Below are 20282 nucleotides of genomic sequence, written 5' to 3'. Positions count from 1 at the left end.
ATTATTGAAACTGCACATTTCTCTTGGACTATGAATACCTATGAAGGCTGTGAATTCTGAAGTTTAGATTGCATGTGTCTTTTATCTGATTGAGAAGAATGTGAAATAAATCACCCGTGCTTGGGACTTCCCTGGTGATCCAGTGGTTATGACCTGGTATTCTCAGTGCTGGGCCCAGGTTCAGTCCTTGGTCAGGGAACTAAGATTCCATAAGCCACAAGATCCATGGCATGACCAAAAAAACATAAAAGCAAAATAAGTCACCCTTGCTTTTTATAACGTTTCTCTATAAGTCAATTCATACAGCAGACCTAAGAATATTTAAATTCTGATAAAAAATATTGATTGCCAAAGTTATTTGAGGTTTAATTTAAAGGAGGTGGTGGCCATGTTTAGGAAAAAAAGATCAGACTTGTTGAAACTGATGATGCCTGAGTTTTTCCTTGAGACTCTGAATACCTGAGTTTGTCATTCAGGTCATCCTTGAGTACCTAGTGAGAGCAGAGACATGTGCTGTGTTTAGTGGGGGCAAAGAAGAATAACAGTGTAAAAATGACAATATGCTATTTAATTCTGGGTGGTTGTTATATAAATTGTTATATTATTTTCTCTGTATATAAACTTCTCAAAATCAAAAGCAAGCAAGTAACTTCAAAGATAAGTGTTAACTCAGCCATAGCCTGAGTGAGACACTCTTCAGCTTATTGGTTTCCCCTTTTCTTGGAATTGCTCTGTGAATGAGGACTTCTTTTTATGGAAGTCTTATGTTTAAGTATGTAGAGAATAAGAAAGAAACAAAGAGAGGAGACATAATTACAAAAGCCATCCACTGGTATTCATTTATTTATTTAAGTTTCCTGAAATGTAAAGATGATTCATGTGTATTTCTTTTATTTAAAAATTTTTTTGGTTGGTTGGCATATGGGATCTTAGTTCTCTGACCAGGGATCTCAACTGCAACCCCTGTAGTGGAAGTGTAGAGTCCTAATCACTGGACCTCCAGGGAAGACGCTATCAGTTCAGTTCAGTTCAGTTCAGTCGCTCAGTCATGTCCAGCTTTTTGCGACCCCATGAATCGCAGCATGCCAGGCCTCCCCGTCCATCACCAACTCCTGGAGTTCACCCAGACTCATGTGCATCGAGTTTGTGATTAGTATTTCTTAATTGATATCAATAATAATGGCTAGGGATTCCCAGGTAGCTCAGTGGTAAAGAATCTGCCTGCCAATGCAAGAGACATGGGTTCGATCCCTGGTTTGGGAAGATCCTACATGACTTGGAGCAACGAAGCCGATGCATGACAACTCCTGAGGCTGTGCTCTAGAGTCCGGGAATCGCAACTACTGCAGCCCGAGTGCTAGAGCTTGTGCTGCACAATCAGAGAAGCCACTGCAATGAGAGGCCCATACACTGCAATAAAGAACAGCCCTCCCGGTGTGCAACTAGAGAAAAGCCCATGCAGGGATGAAGACCCAGCACAGCCACCACCACCACCACCCCGCCCCAAAAATAGCTAGCCGCAAATTCTGTGAGGTCATCATCTTTTTTATTATTTTTAATGATCTCTTTTCCAGCCAGAAGGCAAAACTTCATAAATAAAATCAAATGACTCTTTGAAACAGTGCTGTAGTGTTAAAGTAAAAAATTATTTTTGAGCCTTATTCCAACTTCTTTTCTAACCATAGCTCCCAATTTAGACCCCCTCTGCAACCTGTGTGGATAAGAAAGGGAGAGAAGAACAGTCCCCCAGAATGGGACTTAGGCTAGTCAGCCCTGTTGACTTAAGACAGTTCAAGCCTACTACTCAGCAGGTGTGTGAGTTCATTCCTTTGACTTAATTGCTTGTTCTATTGACTCAGTTCCCTTGTCTGTAAAATAAGGACATGATACCTGTCTCTAGATGGTATGAAGGTGAAATGAAATTAAGCATCATAGTGTGTGTAATGTCTTGGAGCATATAAACAGAAATGATGGCTGTTACTGAATGCTATAGTACCTATATATTTCCTATAGGACTCATCTTTTTTTTTTTTTTTTTAATTGAAGGATAGTTGCTTTACAGAATTTTGTGGTTTTCTGTCACACATCAACAAGACTGACTTTAGAACCTAAGCCGTGGGAAAATTGTTCTGTTCTCATCCTTAGACCTTCAATTCTGGGCAGTGGTGCTTGGTGAATGTTTGTTGAATGAATGGCCCAAATCTAAATTCAAGTCAGTGATGGTGAGTTATAAATAATGTTCAGAAAAATCTCTCTTATCCATGAAACAAATGAACTTTGAATGTGTGGCACTATGGATTATGTTTCAAATTTAAGGGCTGAACTGAACTGTTCTGCTGTGCTACTTGTAGACACTTAATAGAAAGGGGCAAAATTCAATGAAATTAATTATTTTGGGGAAACCTGCATTTATTACCAGCTCTAAAGCAATGTTACTTTGTATCTTAGAGAAAAATACTTAATATCAGTTTCCCCTACTTTCATTACAAGATAAAATAGACTATGCTTTAAACTTAAATTTAATTTAAAGAGCAGTGAATTTTAGACCTTTGGATAAAAGCCAACATAGAATTCTGCATCAGGCAAGTGTTATTCATTTGTATTGCTTATAGTTATAGCTAATCTTTAAACTATGCCTGAAGGAATAAAAACTACCATGAAATGATTATTTTCCTCTTCCTAGAAGAAAAATAAGATGGCCCATTTATTAAATTTCTGCAGGAAACAAAGTCCTTAAATTATGATGAATCAATGCTAAAATAATATACTTTATTTAAATAAGCCAAAAGTATTATGATAAATTATATATAAACATATCTATTAGAAGTTTCAGAATGTGGAAGTAAGTCTTGAAGTGAAAGTGAATGTGAAAGTCGCTCAGTCGTGTCCAACTCTTTGTGACCCCATGGACTGTAGCCTGCCTTGCTCCTCTGTCCATGGAATTCTTCAGGCCGGAATACTGGAGTGGGTAGCCATTCTCTTCTCCAGGGGGTCTTCCCAACCCAGGGATCAAACCCAGGTCTCCAGCATTGTAGGTGGATTCTTTACCATCTGAACCACTAGGGAAACCCTCAGTTCAGTTCAGTTCAGTCGCTGTCATGTCTGACTATTTGTGACCTCATGGACTGCAGCACGCCAGGCTTCCCTGTCCATCGTCAAACCTGGAGCTTGCTCAAACTCATGTCCATGGAGGTGGTGATGCCATCCAACCATCTCATCCTCTTTTTGTCCCCTTCTCTTCCTTCCTTAAATCTTTCCTAGCATCAGGGTCTTTTTCAATGAGTCAGTTCTTTGCATCAGATGGCCAAAGTATTGGAGCTTCAGCTTCAGCATCAGTCCTTCCAAAGAATATTGAGGCAAACCCTAGTTAGTATTAAAATATGCAGAATTAAATCAGTTATATTTACATGTAAGTTGTATTGAGCTAAGTGAAATACTAAGCTTTTTTTCCCCTTAATTTAGGGCTATGGCATTTTATCGTGAAGATCATCTGTTAGTCATTGAGTTGTTCTTTCATGAATGGAATTATTAGGCCTTTAAACTATAAAAAAACAAACACACATACACACATAACAGCAATAACAACAACAAAAAGCAGACTATCTACTGTAACTTCAAAGGAGACCAGAAAGCGGAAACAATCCAGGGAGACAGAAAATGTTTGGTGTAGAACCAAGGGAAGGTCTGGGTGTCTTTGCTAAGACTCTCCCAGAAGGAGCTGTGTCTGTTCAGAGGTGAAACCAGCTCAGTGACATCTGCCAGTGGGCTGCAAAGTCTTGAGAGCAGGCTTGGGGAGAAAACTCTTTTATTCTAAGGACCTAAAAATTTGGAGGCTATAATTGGGTTTTCAGAGGAACAGTATGTTGCTTCATCTTGATCAGTTATCACTCTAAATAACTAATTTTGAATTAAAAATTCATGAGAAGAGAAAACTATGTTCCCATAATTCAAGATTAGGGAAATAAACATTTTGAAGGACTCCATATAATATATTTAAGTCTAATAGTATAGTATAAATGCAATATATATGTAATAGTCAAGGAAGTATTGTAGGTAGATTATGAATCAGAAATGTGAGAACTGACATTTGATGAATGGTTGTATATACTATGCACTGTGTAGAAGTTGGGCTTCCCGGGTGGCTCAGTGGGTAAAGAATCTGCTTGCAGTGCAGGAGACACAGGAGATGTGGGTTCAGTCCCTGAGTCAGGAAGATTCCCTGAGGAGGGCATAAAAACTCACTTCGGTATTTTTGCCTGGAGAATCCTATGGACAGAGGAGCCTGTCAGGCTACAGTTCACACGGTCACAAAGAGTTGGACACGACTGTGACCGAGCATACTTCCATAAGGGCTCTGTCGCCAAACACAGTCACTTTGGGGGTTGAGACTTCAATGGATGAATTTTGAGAGATACAGATGCAATGATACTAAGTTGCACAGAATTGAGTAGAGTTTTCAGCATTGTACTAAGAGTTATGAGCTAGACATATTTTCCTTTACTTTTTATAATGGATTAGAAGTTGATTTGTATTTACATTTTATACATAAAGACCCTAAGTTTCAATAAGGTTAAGCAATCTGCCTCAGGTCACACAGCTGGTAAGTGCCAGACATTGGATTCTAAACCAAGTCTTTGGTTTCAGTCTACCACATAGTATTGCCTCCTGAAAGAAGTTCAGAGAAACAAGACAAATATGAGCCAAAATAATCAGGGAAGGCGTCTGGGGAAAACAAAACCTGGGCTTTCAAGAATGAGTAAGATTTTAATAAGCAGAGTTGAGTAAGGGGGATGTACTGGATGGAGAAAACAGTACTTAATGAAATCATGGAGGGAGGAATGAACATGGTGCATAAAGAGAAGGGATTCCTATGGCTGGAAATTCATGCATATTGAGACTGTGTAAATAACATGCAGCCAATTAAAGAGAGTCCTTGATATCAGAAGCGTAAGTGTGGAGTTGATTGGCTATAAGACAGGTGGGGTGGTGCCATCAAATATTATTCTGATTAACAAGGTTAAAAGTGCTGATTTCTTTTTTTTTTTTTTAAACTTTACAATATTGTATTAGTTTTGCCAAATATCGAAATGAATCTGCCACAGGTATACCTGTGTTCCCCATCCTGAACCCTCCTCCCTCCTCCCTCCCCATACCATCCCTCTGGGTCGTCCCAGTGCACCAGCCCCAAGCATCCAGTATCGTGCATCAAACCTGGACTGGCGACTCGTTTCATACATGATATTACACATGTTTCAATGCCATTCTCCCAAATCTCCCCACCCTCTCCCTCTCCCACAGAGTCCATAAGACTGATCTATACATCAGTGTCTCTTTTGCTGTCTTGTACACAGGGTTATTGTTACCATCTTTCTAAATTCCATATATATGCATTAGTATACTATATTGGTGTTTTTCTTTCTGGCTTACTTCACTCTGTATAATAGGTTCCAGTTTCATCCATCTTATTAGAACTGATTCAAATGTATTCTTTTTAATGGCTGAGTAATACTCCATTGTGTATATGTACCACTGCTTTCTTATCCATTCATCTGCTGATGGGCATCTGGGTTGCTTCCATGTCCTGGCAATTATAAACAGTGCGGCGATGAACATTGGGGTACACGTGTCTCTTTCCCTTCTGGTTTCCTCAGTGTGTATGCCCAGCAGTGGGATTGCTGGATCATAAGGCAGTTCTATTTCCAGTTTTTTAAGGAAACTCCCACTGTTCTCCATAGTGGCTGTACTAGTTTGCGTTCCCACCAACAGTGTAAGAGAGTTCCCTTTTCTCCACACCCTCTTCAGCATGATTTCTAAAGGCGATTTGCCTGGGATAGGGTTGTTGTTGTTGTTATTCAGTCACTAAATTGTGTCCAACTCTGTGATCTCATGGACTGCAGCACACCAGGCTCCTCTTTCCTTCACTGTCTCCCAGAGTTTGCTCAAATACATGTCCATCGAGTCAGTGATGCTGTCTAACCATCACATACTCTGCCTTCCCTTCTCTTTCTGCTCTCAGTCTTTCCCAGCATCAGGGTCTTTGTCAGCTCTTAGATTCAGGTGACCAAAGTATTGGATATGGAGTGTGGTTCAGAAAGCAAACTCCTGTACATTCAAGAAGATAAGTGTGTGGCTATTGCTATAATTCAGGTAGGATGCATAGGAGGTGTGGACTGGGATGAATATTATGACAGGAAAGTTGCTTGAAGGTTATTTTATAGGTGGGAAATACAAAATAGGATGAGCCATATTGCTCTGAAAGTGAAAGTTAGTTGCTCAGTCATGTCTGACTCTTTGCGACCCCTTGGACTGTCCATAGAATTCTCCAGGGAAGAATACTGTAGTGGGTGGCCATTCACTTCTCCAGGGGATCTTCCTGACCCGGGAATCTAACCCAGATCTCCTGCATTGCAGGCAGATTCTTTACTGTCTGAGCCACCAGAGGCATATTCTAAATATTTAGTGTTCTCATAAAAAAAATTGGGTTTCAAATATGTTACATACAGAACCCAAAACTCAGATGTTAGCTATTTTGGGAACTCGTTTTTGTGGGGTTTTTTTTTTTTTTTTTTTCCAGAAGTCTTAATTAACAGAGCTTATAACTTAATCCAGATTTGAGTGCTCATCTCAGTTTGCATTATTTGTCTAAAGAGAGGAAAGAAATGAAGGGTGATGGAAGAAAATTGTTGTCATTGACAATTACTATCAGCACCAAACTGATTTTCATTTCAACTGAGCATTGCTTTGTGTTGATTTCAGGCAAATCTGTTAGTCTGGAGATTTATAATGTTTCAAGAACTTCAGCTTCATTGACTTTGGCCCTTACTATTCTATTATTTTCATCCTTGGCCTGTTTTCTCTCATGTTAGGAAAATGGTGGCCTCAACTCCCAACATAACATTTTTTCTTTCACATCTTGGGGAAAGGAGAGGACGTCTCTTCCATCAGTCACCATGGAAAAGTCCCTGTGGTTTGACCAATTTAAGTTCATGTCGAGGATGGGATCACATAAATGAATTTAGGCCACATAAGGGAAGTAGGAATCATTCTTAGCCCATTGGTATAGCTAAGCAATTCAGGATTCTGGTAGGGAAATCTTCTAGGGGAATCAATGCTGGGAGGCAACCAGAAATTATCATTCTCTGGTCTATACTTCTCTACCATTCTAGAATATGAACCATATTGTTGCAGAAAGTGGGACTCCTTCCAGGGACCGAAACAGGGCTCTTGTCTAACACTTGGAAATGAATTGTCCAAGGAGACATATGTGCTGACAAAGCAAGAGATTTTATTGGGAAAGGGCACCCTTGGAGAGCAGTAGGGTAAGGGAACCCAGGAGAACAGCTCTGCCACGTGGCTCGGTGTCTCAGGTTTTATGGTGATGGGATTAGTTTCCGGGTAGTCTTTAGCCAATCATTCTGACTCAGAGTCCTTCCTGAGTGGTGCACACCTTGTTCAGTGAAGATGGATGACAGTGAGAAGGATTCTGAGAGGTGGTTGGACATGTGATGTCTTCTTTTGACCTTTCCTGAACTCTTCCAGTTGGTGGGGCTTATTAGTTCCGTGTTCCTTAGCAGGACCTCCTGTTGTAAAACAACTTACGCAAATGGTTACTATGGTGCCTGGCCAGGGTGGGCGGTTTGAGTCAGTGTGCTTCCCCTAACAATATGACTGTCAGAGTCATGTTTGATGCCTCTTTGCTTTCTCCTTTGACACCTAACACAGAGTGCACAGTAGACTAGATATAGGTGTGTGGTTTTTTGTGTTTTTCCTTAGTTGATTAGTCAAGTGCATGACTAAATGGAGAGCATCTCTTTGAGAGAAAGGATTTTCAGAGCAAAATGATAAGGAATGTTTATGTTCAAAACTGTATATAAACACCCTTAAGTGTCAATGTAGCTTAGTTTCTTTTGGAGAAAGGAGGGAGGCTGTAATTCAGAAAAAGATCTCTGTAGAGAAAATACATCTCAGTCTTATGTATACAGATTTAAAATTCAAATCAAGTCTTTTAGCATGTTGTACACCTTAAATTTGCACAGTGTTATGTGTCAAATATATTTCAAGAAAAATAAATAAGGTAGTAATGGAGAAAGATTCAAATCCAAGAAAATGTGGTCCAAAAATGCTCTTCCATTACACTACTTGTCTTAGGTTGGGTAACCAGAAGCAGTCCTTGGAGACAAGAATTTATGTAGAAGGATTGATTAAGGAAGTACCAGGAGAAAACAGTAGGGGGCAGAGTAAGGCTATGGAAAGAGCCAAGCAAGGATATGATGGCTTTGTCGTTCCAGGTTTAACTTATTCTCAATGTCTTAGCCTGTTTGATCTAACAGAATACCACAGACCGGGTGGCTTATAAACAAGAGAAATTTATTTCTCATAGTTCTAGAGGCCGGGAAGTCCAAGACCAAGGCACTGGCAGCTCTGGTGTCTGGTGAGAACCTCTTCCTCAGAGGTGACTGTCTTTTCACTGCAACCTCACATGGAGGAAGGGACAAGGCAGCACCCTGGGGTTACTTACAAGCACAGTAATCCCATTCATGAGGATCTGCCTTCATGACCTAAACACCTCCCAAAGGCCTTGTTTGTAATAAGCTTGGGGGTTAGGATTTTAATACATGAATTTCAGGGCGAGGCACAAGTATTCAGTCCATAGCATATGAAGTATGTTTAGAGCTGTCCCACTTGACCCAAGATTGCTAGACATTCATCCTCCCTTTTCACCTTCCCTAGAGCAATGTACATTATCTTGCACTTCTTGCTGTTTGCAAAGTGAGTGCAAGATTATGCCTCCGAGGACTCTCAGGGGAAGTAATTAAAAATTAGACAACAGAATCTGGATGATGGGTATACAGTAAAGGCTATGGAGACCTGACGTGATCTCGGTGGAGCAGACACTGCCACCTACTACCCTGCCAATAAAGAGGCCAGTGCATCAGTCAGTGTGGTCGTGAGGAGCACCGACTCACAGTCCAGGCCATCAGAAGTTAAACAGGGCTTTGACACCTGGGCAAGTTTCTTAATTTATATGTGTTTTACTTTCCATTTATAGAAAATGTGATAATTCTATTACCTAAGCTCATTATGTTGTTTTGAGGATTAAATGAATATAATGTTTATATGTCTAGTCCAACCTAGACAGCATATTAAAAACAGAGACATTACTTTGCCAACAAAGGTCCATCTAGTCAAAGACATGGTTTTCCAGTAGTCATGTCTGGATGTGAGAGTTGGACCATAAAGAAGGCTGAGCACCGAAGAACTGATGCTTTTTAACTGTGGTATTGAAGAAGACTCTTGAGAGTCCCTTGGACTGCAAGAAGATCATACCAGTCAATCCTAAAGGAAATCAGTCCTGAATATTCCTTTGAAGGACTAATGCTGAAATTGAAACTCCAATACTTTGGCTACCTGATGCAAAGAACTGACTCCTTAGAAAAGACCCTGATGCTGGGAAAGATTGAAGTCAGGAGGAGAAAGGGATGACAGAGGATGAGATGGTTGGATGGCATCACTGACTCAATGGACATGAATTGAGCAAGCTTCAGGAGTTAGTGATGGACAGGGAAGCCTGGTGTGCTGCAGTCCATGGGGTTGCAAAGAGTAGGACATGACTGAGCGACTTAACTGAACTGAGTCTCTATATAAACATGAATCTTAGAGCCTGATAAAAAGTAAGCACTAGTGTGATGTGACCTGCTCAAAGTCCTGTCACACAGCAAGACACAGTTAATGGCACAGCCAGGAAATGAACTTGGTCTCCAAACCTCCAGGTCATTCAACTACTCTTTACTGGCCATATAGCAAATTTATAAATTAAATAAAAATTTAAATAAATTAAATTTAAATTTATAAAATTAATTTTATAGTTAATTTAAATTTTCTTAGAGTAGCTTGGTGGTCTCTAGTTTATTAAAAATTTCAATTAACAAAAAATTAATATATAACTATAGGTCATGAATAGTCTGTTAAGAATTCAAAGAACAATATATACACTATGTTGTGTTATAAACGCTCTTAAAGGTAATTTTATATCTTTTCTTTATCATTATTGAACTGTTTGGCAAAGGTACCTAGTTAATTCACATGCAGAAGTAAATGACTAAGAATCACAATGTTTAACATTTCTCAAGGATACTTGCATATTCACCAAGTAAAACAGGCTTAATGTTTAATATTAAGTGCCTTGGAATTTCAGGAATCAATAAGCAAGGGATAGAGATACTTATGTGTGTTAGGGGGTAGATTTCTCTCCCCATATTGTCTTTCAAGGGCATTTTATTGAAGTAACTTTGTTATTACCTTCAGTTCAATTCAGTTCAGTTTAGTCACTCAGTCGTGTCCGACTCTTTGTGACCCCATGAATTGCAGCATGCCAGGCCTCCCTGTCCATCACCAACTCCCAGAGTTCACTCAAACTCAGGTCCATCAAATCGGTGATGCCATCCAGCCATCTCATCCTCTGTCATCCCCTTCTCCTCCTGCCCCCAATCCCTCCCAGCATCAGAGTCTTTTCCAACGAGTCAACTCTTCGCATGAGCTGGCCAAAGTACTGGAGTTTCAGCTTTAGCATCATTCCTTCCGAAGAACACCCAGGGCTGATATCCTTTAGAATGGACTGGTTGGATCTCCATGCAGTCCAAGGGACTCTTGCACTCAGCTTTCTTCACAGTCCAACTCTCACATCCATACATGACTACTGGAAAAACCATAGCCTTGACTAGACAGACCTTTGCTGGCAAAGTAATGTCTCTGCTTTTGAATATGCTATCTAGGTTGGTCATGACTTTCCTTCCAAGGAGTAAGTGTCTTTTAATTTCATGGCTGCAATCACCATCTGCAGTAATTTTACACAGATCCAATTATGAGTAATAATTAAAATAAAAGAGTAAAACAAAAGCAAAGTAGTTTTATGTGGCAAATTTCCTAAGAGAAAAAGAGATGTTTTCAGATAGTACTACATAAATGCACACGCATATTGATAAATTGATGATATATGGTTAACGGTGTGATTGTTAATCGGTGGCTTCCCCAGTGGCTCAGCAATAAAGAATCCACCTGCAACGCAGGAGCCGCAGGAGTCATGGGTTTGATCCCCGGGTTGGGAGGATCACCTGGAGGAGGGCATAGCAACACACTTCAGTATTCTTGCCTGGAGAATCCCATGGACAGAGGAGCCCGGTGGGCTATAGTCCATAGGGTCACAAAGAGTTGGACACAACTGAAGCAACTTAGCATGCACATGATTATTAATCAGGACTCTTGGTTGCAAGTAACAGAAACCCAACCTGAACTAGCTTAAGAAATAGAAAGGAATGTACTGACTCATGAATTAAGAGGAAAGGTTGAATAAATAAGCCACAGGATGGTAGAGACAAAGCTGGTTTCAGGAACAGAGTTAAGTATTCAAACCCTACCAAGACTGTCTTATCTTTGGCACTTTTCTGTGTGCTGTTATTGTATCTCACCACATGCTGGCTTCTTCCACAGTCTCCACCTTCTAGTAGACAATGAGTTCTTTTTTCATAGTTTGAAAATCCAAAAAAATGATTGATGTGTTGGGCACCGGCCCCTGAACTAGTCAATTGTGGCTGGCAGGGCATGGTCCCACCTGAAGATGGTAGTTCCTGTGAGAATTCAAGATTTCAGTAGGGGATGAATTATTTCCCAGTGGTGTCTCTCCCTCAATTTTCCCCTTTTCTTCATTTCTTCTATTCATCTCCATCTGATTTGAACATGATTTCCTGGGCTTTAGTTGCCAAGTCCATTCAAGCTGTGGCCCCTTGATAACACATCAACAAGTCGGGTTTTGCTTTGAACCCTGAACTATTTCAGGCTGGATTACCTGTGGGACAATGATATCATTCTCTTGCTCAATTTGGTTGCCTCTTAAAAGTCAGATATATTGTCATTCTCAAAGAGCTCTGCCCAGCGAGGATGGAGATAAGAAGGGAGAAAGGGAGGCAAATAGTCATATGACTTTATAATTATCTGCACTGCTAGTTCTGGCTGAAATGTTCTCATAGGCTGCATCACTTTATCAACCAGATGCCCTTTGGCTAACCTTTGTCAGAGATGGTTTGCCTGCTTTACATGGACAGCAACCTATGCCTCGGGTGGGTACATAGAATGGGATGCCAGGGACAAGAACAGGCAAGAACAGTGATGAGGATTTACAAAATTTCCAGCTCATTACAGATTCCACCCATCACCTCTTTCCTTTTGTTTTAATTTTTAATTTATTAAACTGCAAGTTGGCTTTGGAGAGCTGTGTTCCACACATGTTTTAACAAGTCACATCTTAAATGGGAAGACATAGAAGAATAAATAAAGGAAAATTGCTCTTAAGAGCTCTAATAACCTCCTGTTTTTCTCACTGATCTCAGTATTCCTAGACCAGTCAAGAAGGGCATTTTATCTCCCCCTTTTTTTTAACCCTCCTAAAATAAAATCAAAAGCAAGATGCACATATATTTGGCTATAGATAATGAATCTTTTTTTTATTTTTTACATTTTTAAATTTTGAAATCATTTTAGACTTACAAAAAATAGTTGTAAAAATAGTAGATTTTCCTAAATGGTAACATCTTATCTTCCTTAGTTTGATTATCAAAACCAGGAAATTACCCTTGCGACAATATTATTAAATCACCCATGTGCAGGCCAAGTTGCTTCACTCATGTCCAGCTCTTTGCAATCCAGTGGGCTGTAACCTGCCAGCCTCCTCTGTTCATGAGATTCTCCAGTCAAGAATACTGAAGTGGGCTTCCATGCCCTCCTCCAGAGGATCTTCCTGACCCAGGGATTGATACCACATCTCTTGCATCTTCTGCATTGGCAGGCAGGTTCTTTACCACTAATGCCACCTGGGAAGCCCCCAACTAACCTACAGACTTATTCACATAAGAGGAAATGATGTATATTTGTGATAAGTTCATGTCACAAACCAGTGCAGAGACAACCATGACCTAGCTACAAATGCACACATCTGAAAATTGTTAGTTTTTTATTTAAAAATTGAGATGGGGGCTGTACTAGATTCCTAGAGCTTCCACAATAAATGACCACAAGCTGGGTGGGTAACTTGAAACAGCAGAAAGTTACTCTCTCAGAGCTCTGGAAGTCAGAAGTCCAAAATCAAGGTGTTGGCAGGGCCATGCTTTCTCAGAAGGCTCTAGCAGAGAAGCCTTCCTTGGTCCTTCCAGTTTCTTGTGCTTTCTGGGGTTACTTGGTTTCTGGCAACTTGACTCCCATCTCTGCCTCTATCTTCAGATGGCCATCTTCTCTTTGTGTATCTGAGTCTGAATCTTCTCTCTCTTCTCTAAAGACACTAGTCAGTGGATTTAGGACCCATCCTCAGCCAGTGCAAACTCATCTTAACTAATTACAGGTGCAAAGACCATATTTTCAAATAATGTTACATTCTGAGGTTCTAGGTGGATGTGAATTTTGCAGGAACACTGCTTAACCCAGTACAGGGGAATTAAGCAAAAAATAATTTTATTTTGCAAGCGTTAGTATTGAGGTCATTGGTATTTGAAAGCTAAGAAAACATGGTTACACTCAGGTTACCTTTTTTAAAATTAATTATTCATTTATTTTTGGCTGTGCTAGGTCCTCATTGCCGCACATGGGCTTTCTCTAGTTGTGGTGTGTGGGCTTCTCACTGAGGTGGCTTGTCTTGTTACAGAGCGTGGATCAGGGATTGAACCTGTGTCACCTACAATGGCAGGCAGATTCTTAATCACTGGACCACCAGGGAAGTTCCTAGGTTACCTTTTAAAGGTAGCACTCACTAGACTTGGTGACTGCATCTCTGGGAGATGGTGGAGGAGGTGGGATGTAGCCTAGGTCACTGGAGTTGAGAAGATCAGGAAACTAGGAGGCAATGTGTTTGATGACTCAGCCTCCTTAATGTTGGCTTTATTTCCATTCAACGAGTAGCTATTAAGCAGTCAGTGTGTTACAAGGACTTTGCTTTGACCTGGCTAAAGAGAGTAAGAGAAGATGGGTTCATGAGGAACGGTATAAGGGCTTTTTGATGCTCAGGAACATAAAACAACAGTCAATAACACTGCTTTATGGTCAGTTTTAACTTTCGCCTTGATCTTGGCTATGCTTAGCAGCTCTCGTTTTTTCTCCTTTTTATTGCTAAGTCTTCTCAAGAATACCCCAAAGTTCCATTTTCTTGAACTAACTGAAGGGACTGTTTTAATCTTTAAAATCCTTCAGGTCAAAGACTTCCCTCTCTTTTTATCTGTGTTTTGGTTCCTGGGCTGTTTTTTAGTTTGCACATAGGCTAACAGATAACCCACAGCTGCTAGACCATCCTTGCTTGGCTTGTTGCATATGACGGTGCATGTACAGGCCTACCATCTGTTCTAGGTCTGTCAATTACACTTATGTACAAAAACACAGTGATCAATGACATAGTTTAATATTCGGTGTCATTGCCACCTACTTCCATAGGCACTTTTAAATTATATTTTTTAAAATTTATTTCTTCTGCCAAACTCATACTCAGCTTAAAAGCAAAATTCACTTAAATGTTCATTGCAGTCTCAGAAATACCAATTTATTTATATTTGTGTGCCTTATCTGGCCATGACCTTCTGTGGCAATTTTTATCACTGCAATATTTTTTTGAATAGAGGAAACTTTGGGGATTCCCATTTTGATTGTGATGATAATGTGACATCTGTGAAGTAGGAATCAAAATAAGAGAGTGCTTCCCCTTATAGTAGTGATAGACAAATAAGCATTACAGCCGTGTTTGTCTCAAAAATTTTTAAATACAGAAGTATAGAAGTCCACCATTGATTCAAATCGGGCGGTGATGCCAAAGGAAAACTCTTTCCTGTGGACTGTTACCAGGACACAAGAAAGAGCAGTGCTAAATGCTTGTGTTCTGCCACCAAGCAGCGTGAGTCATGGAGCTCTGTGCGCTTCGGTCTCCTTCCTCAGATGGTGCTCGCCTGTCTCTGCCTCACTCTTCTTTGGTGTAAAGAAGGATATCACAGCAGGGGATAAAACACAAGTGCTGTGACTGCTTCAAATGTTTGTGGAATGGTCATGGCAGCAGAAGATAATATGCAGTGGTCATTTGGTGGGTGATTGGTAGCCATGAGCTGGCAGCACTAGGCTTTGTAAGCATGACAGGAAGCTTTGTGGGAAATTCTACCCCATACCGGGTGCCATGAGCCAATGGCCCTGTCCTGCATCAAGCTGTTCACATTCCCTGGAACTTGGACTCCGTGCTAAGTGGGTATTTCCTGTCCAGAGGGATATTATTGGTGTCTCACTTAATTATCCCCCATGGTCAACTCAAAATTCTCTATCAAGAAGTTCTCCTCTTTTCAAGAGTTTGATAGTTCATATTTTTTCTGGCGGCCTCTTGGCTCACATGGTAAAGAATCTTCCTGCAATGCAGGAGACCTGGGTTCTGTCACTGGGTTGGGAAGATCTCCTGGAGAAAGAAATGGCAACCCACTCCAATATTCTTGCCTGGGGAATCCCATGGACAGAAAAGCCTGGCGAGCCGCAGTCCATGGGGTCACAAAGAGTCGGACACGACTGAGCGACCAACATTTCAACACTTTATTCAGTAGTTATCCTTACATATTATTCTCAGGCACTTCTCTTTCTTTGTCTCTCAATCTCACAACAGGAAACAAAAACAAAAACAAAACATCTTTTTTCTAAGGACTTTGCCTCTTCCAAGGCTTCTTATATTTCCCAATGAACAGTACCTGGGTTTGCATGCAGTAAGTTTCCTTGTTGCTTTGTGGGTGTATTTTTCTAGGAAATCCTCATTTTCTAGGCTGTACTATCAATTTGTAACCTGGGGGGTTGGATTGCAATTTAATTCTCCTTGAAGCCTTCACTGGGTTTCCAGGTGAGACCTTGTTATTTGCCCTCCCACAAAGGCCATAGTCTGTCTCCTCTCCCTAGAGACCAGGGCATGTGGACAGGGTAGCAAAAGAAGGCAGGAGACTCCCCAGGCATGAGGCTCCCTCCCAGTGTGGCGCTGCTCCCTTGATGGCAGCATTGTGTGGGGATTTTCAGTAGTGGCTCCCGAAGCACTTCCTGGGGCTGGCTCCCTGGTGTCATCACCCTCTTGCTGACAACTGTCGGCAACTTGACTATGTGAAACCTTTCATCCACCCACTCACTGGCAGCAACTTCCAAAGTTGTTGGTCATCTCCAACCTATCTTCCTTCAATATTATGTGTTGCAATTCAAAGAGTACTAACTTAAGGGGTCAGACCAGCCTAGTTTCAAATCCCCATCTACCACTTCCTAGCCATGATTGGATTTGCTGCAGAATCCTCCGAGTCTCAGTTTTCTCCTCTGTCAAATGGAAACAGTAACATTTACCTAATAGATTTGTTATAAATAGTAAGTGAAATATGTGAACTGACTCAATAGTGGCTGGTAGGAGGTAGGAGGTGCTAAATAAAAGACAGATGTTACTATTGTCGTTCCTAGAGTGCTTTGTGAGCTTGGCAACTTGGTGTTGGTTTCAGCACTCGCTTTGTATATAAAAAAGCACTTATTCTTTTAAAATTAATTATATTGGAGTTGCTTTACAATGTTGTGTTGGTTTCTGCTATACAGCAAAGTGAATCAGCCATGTGTGTACATATATCCCCTCTTTTTTGGATTTCCTTCCCGTTTTGTTCACCACAGAGCACTGAGTACAGTTTCTTGAGCTATACAGTAGGTTTTCATTAGTTATCTATTTTATGCATAAAAGTCACTTACTCTTAAAAGTTTTTTTTTTTTTTAAGAATTTTTAAAGTTATTTGAAGCTCCTTTAAGCACCATCCAGCCTCGCATAATCTGCCCCCTTGCTCTCTAGTGCCCTCTTGTGGTGCCTCAGTGAAAGCCACTAGTTTCTGCAGCAGCCTTGCTGTGTGCTGTGCTTAGTCACTCAAGTGTGTCCCACTCTGCGACCTGAAGGACTATAGCCCACCAGGCTCCTCTGTCCATGGGATTCTCCAGGCAAGAATACTGGAGTGGATTGCCATGCCCTCCTCTAGGGAATTTTCCCAATGAAGGGATCAAACCCAGGTCTTCCACATTGCAAGTGGATTATTTACCTTCTGAACCACTAGGGAAGCCCAGGGTAGCTGCCTTGGGAGAAGCCAATCCTCATTTGCCCTTAGGGGCTCCAATCCAGAACCTAGCTAGTAGAGCTCAGTACAGCCTACAGGGTTTGGCTTGAACTTAGAAAGAAAAGAAAGTGAAGTCGCTCGGTCGGGTCCGACTCTTGGAGATCCATGGACTGTAGCCCACCAGGCTCCTCTGTCCATGGAATTTTTCAGGCAAGAGTACTGGAGTGATTTTCCATTTCCTTCTCCAGGGGATCTTCCTAACCCAGGGATTGAACCTGGGTCTCCCAAATTGCAGACAGACACTTTACCATCTGAGCCACCATGAAAACCCCTAGGCACATAGCAAAATCCTCACATGTGCCTGAATATTTAACTAAAGACATATTAGCAGTTCCCTGTCCCCCTTGGAGTACTGATGCACCCAAATAAGTATCAGTTCAGTTCAGTTCAGTTCAGTCGCTCAGTCATGTCCAACTCTTTGCGACCCCATGAATCGCAGCACGCCAGGCCTCCCTGTCCATCACCAACTCCCGGGTCCATCGAGTCAGTGATGCCATCCAACCATCTCATCCTCTGTTGCCCCGTCTCCTCCTGGCCCCAATCCCTCCCAGCATCAGGGTCTTTTCCAATGAGTCAACTCTTCTCATGAGGTGGCCAAAAAAGCGCCTTCCCTGTTGGCTCAGTGGTAAAGAATCTGCCTGTCAAATTCAGGAGCTGCTGGAGACATGGGTTTGATCATCAGATTGGGAAGAATACCTGGAAGAGGAAATGGCAACTCTCCCCAGCATTCTTGCCTGGAGAATCCCATGGACAGAGGAGCCTGGCAGGCTACAGTCCTTGGGGTTGCAAAGACTCAGACACGACCAAGCATACATGCACACACACACAAATCAAATTTGACATGGAAACTATAATCTCAGAAAATCCTGGGCTGCTCTTCTGTGTAATTGTTATACCATGTGTGAACAGTAACTGTCATTTTGAAGCAAAATAGAAAACAGTTTCTGTCTTCAGGGTATACAGTCCTCTAGAGATGAGTGCAAGCACAGCCATGTGCAAGGTCATTTTCTGTGAATGTGATGTTAAAAATGTACTTGTGGGTTAGGCATAGCAGGGCTCACTATTCCACACAAAACAAAAGCTGGATTTAAAAATTCAGACCGCCTGGCTGCCCATTCAAATCTCTACCTAATGCCTACTGCTTCTCTCTTTGGCTGCCTTGACCTTTCCCTATTAAAAAAGTAAGAATGAATGAGAGACTATATAGAAAATCAAAATGGCAAGACTTAGGAGGAAATAGCTGAAAAGACTTCATCTTTTTATGCCCCGTGACTTCACTTTCACTTTTCACTTTCATGCATTGGAGAAGGAAATGGCAACCCATTCCAGTGTTCTTGCCTGGAGAATCCCAGGGACAGCGGAGCTTGGTGGGCTGCTGTCTATGGGGTCGCACAGAGTCAGACACGACTGAAGTGACTTAGCAGCAGCAGCAGCAGCAGCAGCAAAGCAAGGTTTTTAAATGAATTGTTTGCATTTGAGTAGTTAGGGCTAAAAGCACAAGGATGGATGAGCTCTAAGACAGCAAACTCTTGAAAACACACAAAGGATCACTTTGTCAGATGAACAGAAGGCTCTACCAACCCTGTAACCAGTGGCCATCCCTATAGTCCAGCTAAGCCAAGTACGGGATTTGTCTACCTTCTCTGGCAGTAAGGCTTTTTGAGGTGTTAGAATGTGCTTAGCTCATTCTGGTTTCCTGGACAGTGTTCTGAAGGGAACTTACAGAAAGGACAGTCGAATGAACATAGTCACCTTACTCATGCTTTCAGGACCAACATCACCACTCATTCTGTTTTCAGCAGTTTCCAGTCTCCTTCTAATTTGAATCACTACACATCACATCACTACAATGACTTTTTCTCTCCTAAATTCTAATGGTAAAATTCTTATTAGAATTTGATTTTAATCACTAAAATAAAAGTATCCTTTATTGAGCCTTCCTTTGTGCCTAGGACTATGCTCTGCACCATATAGATGATAGATAGAAAGATAGGTATTACTACCTCCAGTGCATGTGTGCTAAGTTGCTTCAGTTGCATCTGACTCTTTGCGATCCTGTGGACTGTAGCCTGGCCAGGCTTCTCTGTCCATGGGATTCTCCAGGCAAGAATACTGGAGTGGGTTGCCATGCCCTCCTCCAGGAGATCTTCTCAACCCAGGGATCGAACCTGCGTCTCTTAAGTCTCCTGCATTGGCAGGCAGGTTCTTTACCACTTGTGCCACGTGGGAAGCCCCAATACCTCCAGTAGGGATGGGCAAAGATAACATTTTAAGGGAGACTGAAGGAGTTTATGCCTGTGTGATTTTTTTTTCCTCTGTGAGAGGGAGACAGAGAGATGGAGAGATAGAGAGTGCCAGGCAAAGTAAAGCCTGGAAGAGAGCAAGCAGGTTTTGAAACAGCTGCTACACAGAATGTTAAGGGAAACAACAAGTTTAAAAAGCAAACAACACATTAGTAAAGTCCTTCCCAGGTGGTAAGGAATCCACGTGCAGTACAGGAGATGTGGGTTCAATCCCTAGGTCAGGAAGATCCCCTGGAGAAGGAAATGACAACCCATTCCAGTATTCTTGCCTGGAAAATCCCATTGACAGAGGAACCTGGAGGGCTACAGTCCATGGAGTCACAAAAGAGTTGGATTCGACTCAGTGACTTAACAACAACGATTCTTAGAGAAGTGAATGGTTATTGCATCTTTGCTCTTGCCATCATCATCATCAGTCATCATCTCCAGAATAAATTACGCTTCAACCGCACAACAGTTACACAATTGAGAAAACTATTCCTTTGAAAAACGGATGATCATTTATGCTAGTTTCATGCCTATCAGAGGGTGTTGAAGGGTGTTTATTGATTGCATCGTCCCTCTCACCTGTGCTTGCTTAGGTTGAGCCCGTGATTCAGAAAGGCCACGAGAGTCTGGTCCATCACATCCTGCTCTATCAGTGCAGCAGCAACTTCAGTGACAGCGTGCTGGACGACGGGCACGAGTGTTACCACCCTAACATGCCCGATGCCTTCCTCACCTGTGAGACCGTCATTTTCGCCTGGGCCATTGGTGGAGAGGTGGGACCACCGATTACTGAGATGTAACAAAGTAAACTGATCAC

The 20282-nt window shown here is 41.6% G+C and overlaps 1 protein-coding gene across 3 annotated transcripts in view; it reads left to right on the top strand.

Annotated features, from left to right (window-relative positions):
• The window catches only part of MOXD1 (monooxygenase DBH like 1), a 96518-nt gene that overhangs the window by 50971 nt on the left and 25265 nt on the right, over nt 1-20282 (top strand). For all 3 annotated transcript variants that reach the window (XM_019967448.2, XM_019967447.2, XM_070796168.1), the window contains exon 5: nt 20059-20238. In XM_019967448.2, the coding sequence (XP_019823007.2) occupies nt 20059-20238 (180 nt within the window). The remainder of the gene's footprint in view (nt 1-20058; nt 20239-20282) is intronic.

The sequence above is a fragment of the Bos indicus genome, chromosome 9, assembly GCF_029378745.1.
Source record: "Bos indicus isolate NIAB-ARS_2022 breed Sahiwal x Tharparkar chromosome 9, NIAB-ARS_B.indTharparkar_mat_pri_1.0, whole genome shotgun sequence".
In the NCBI taxonomy this organism is placed as follows: Eukaryota; Metazoa; Chordata; class Mammalia; order Artiodactyla; family Bovidae; genus Bos; species Bos indicus.
Note: the sequence above shows the minus strand (reverse complement) of the source record. Positions and strands in the feature narration are given on the sequence as shown.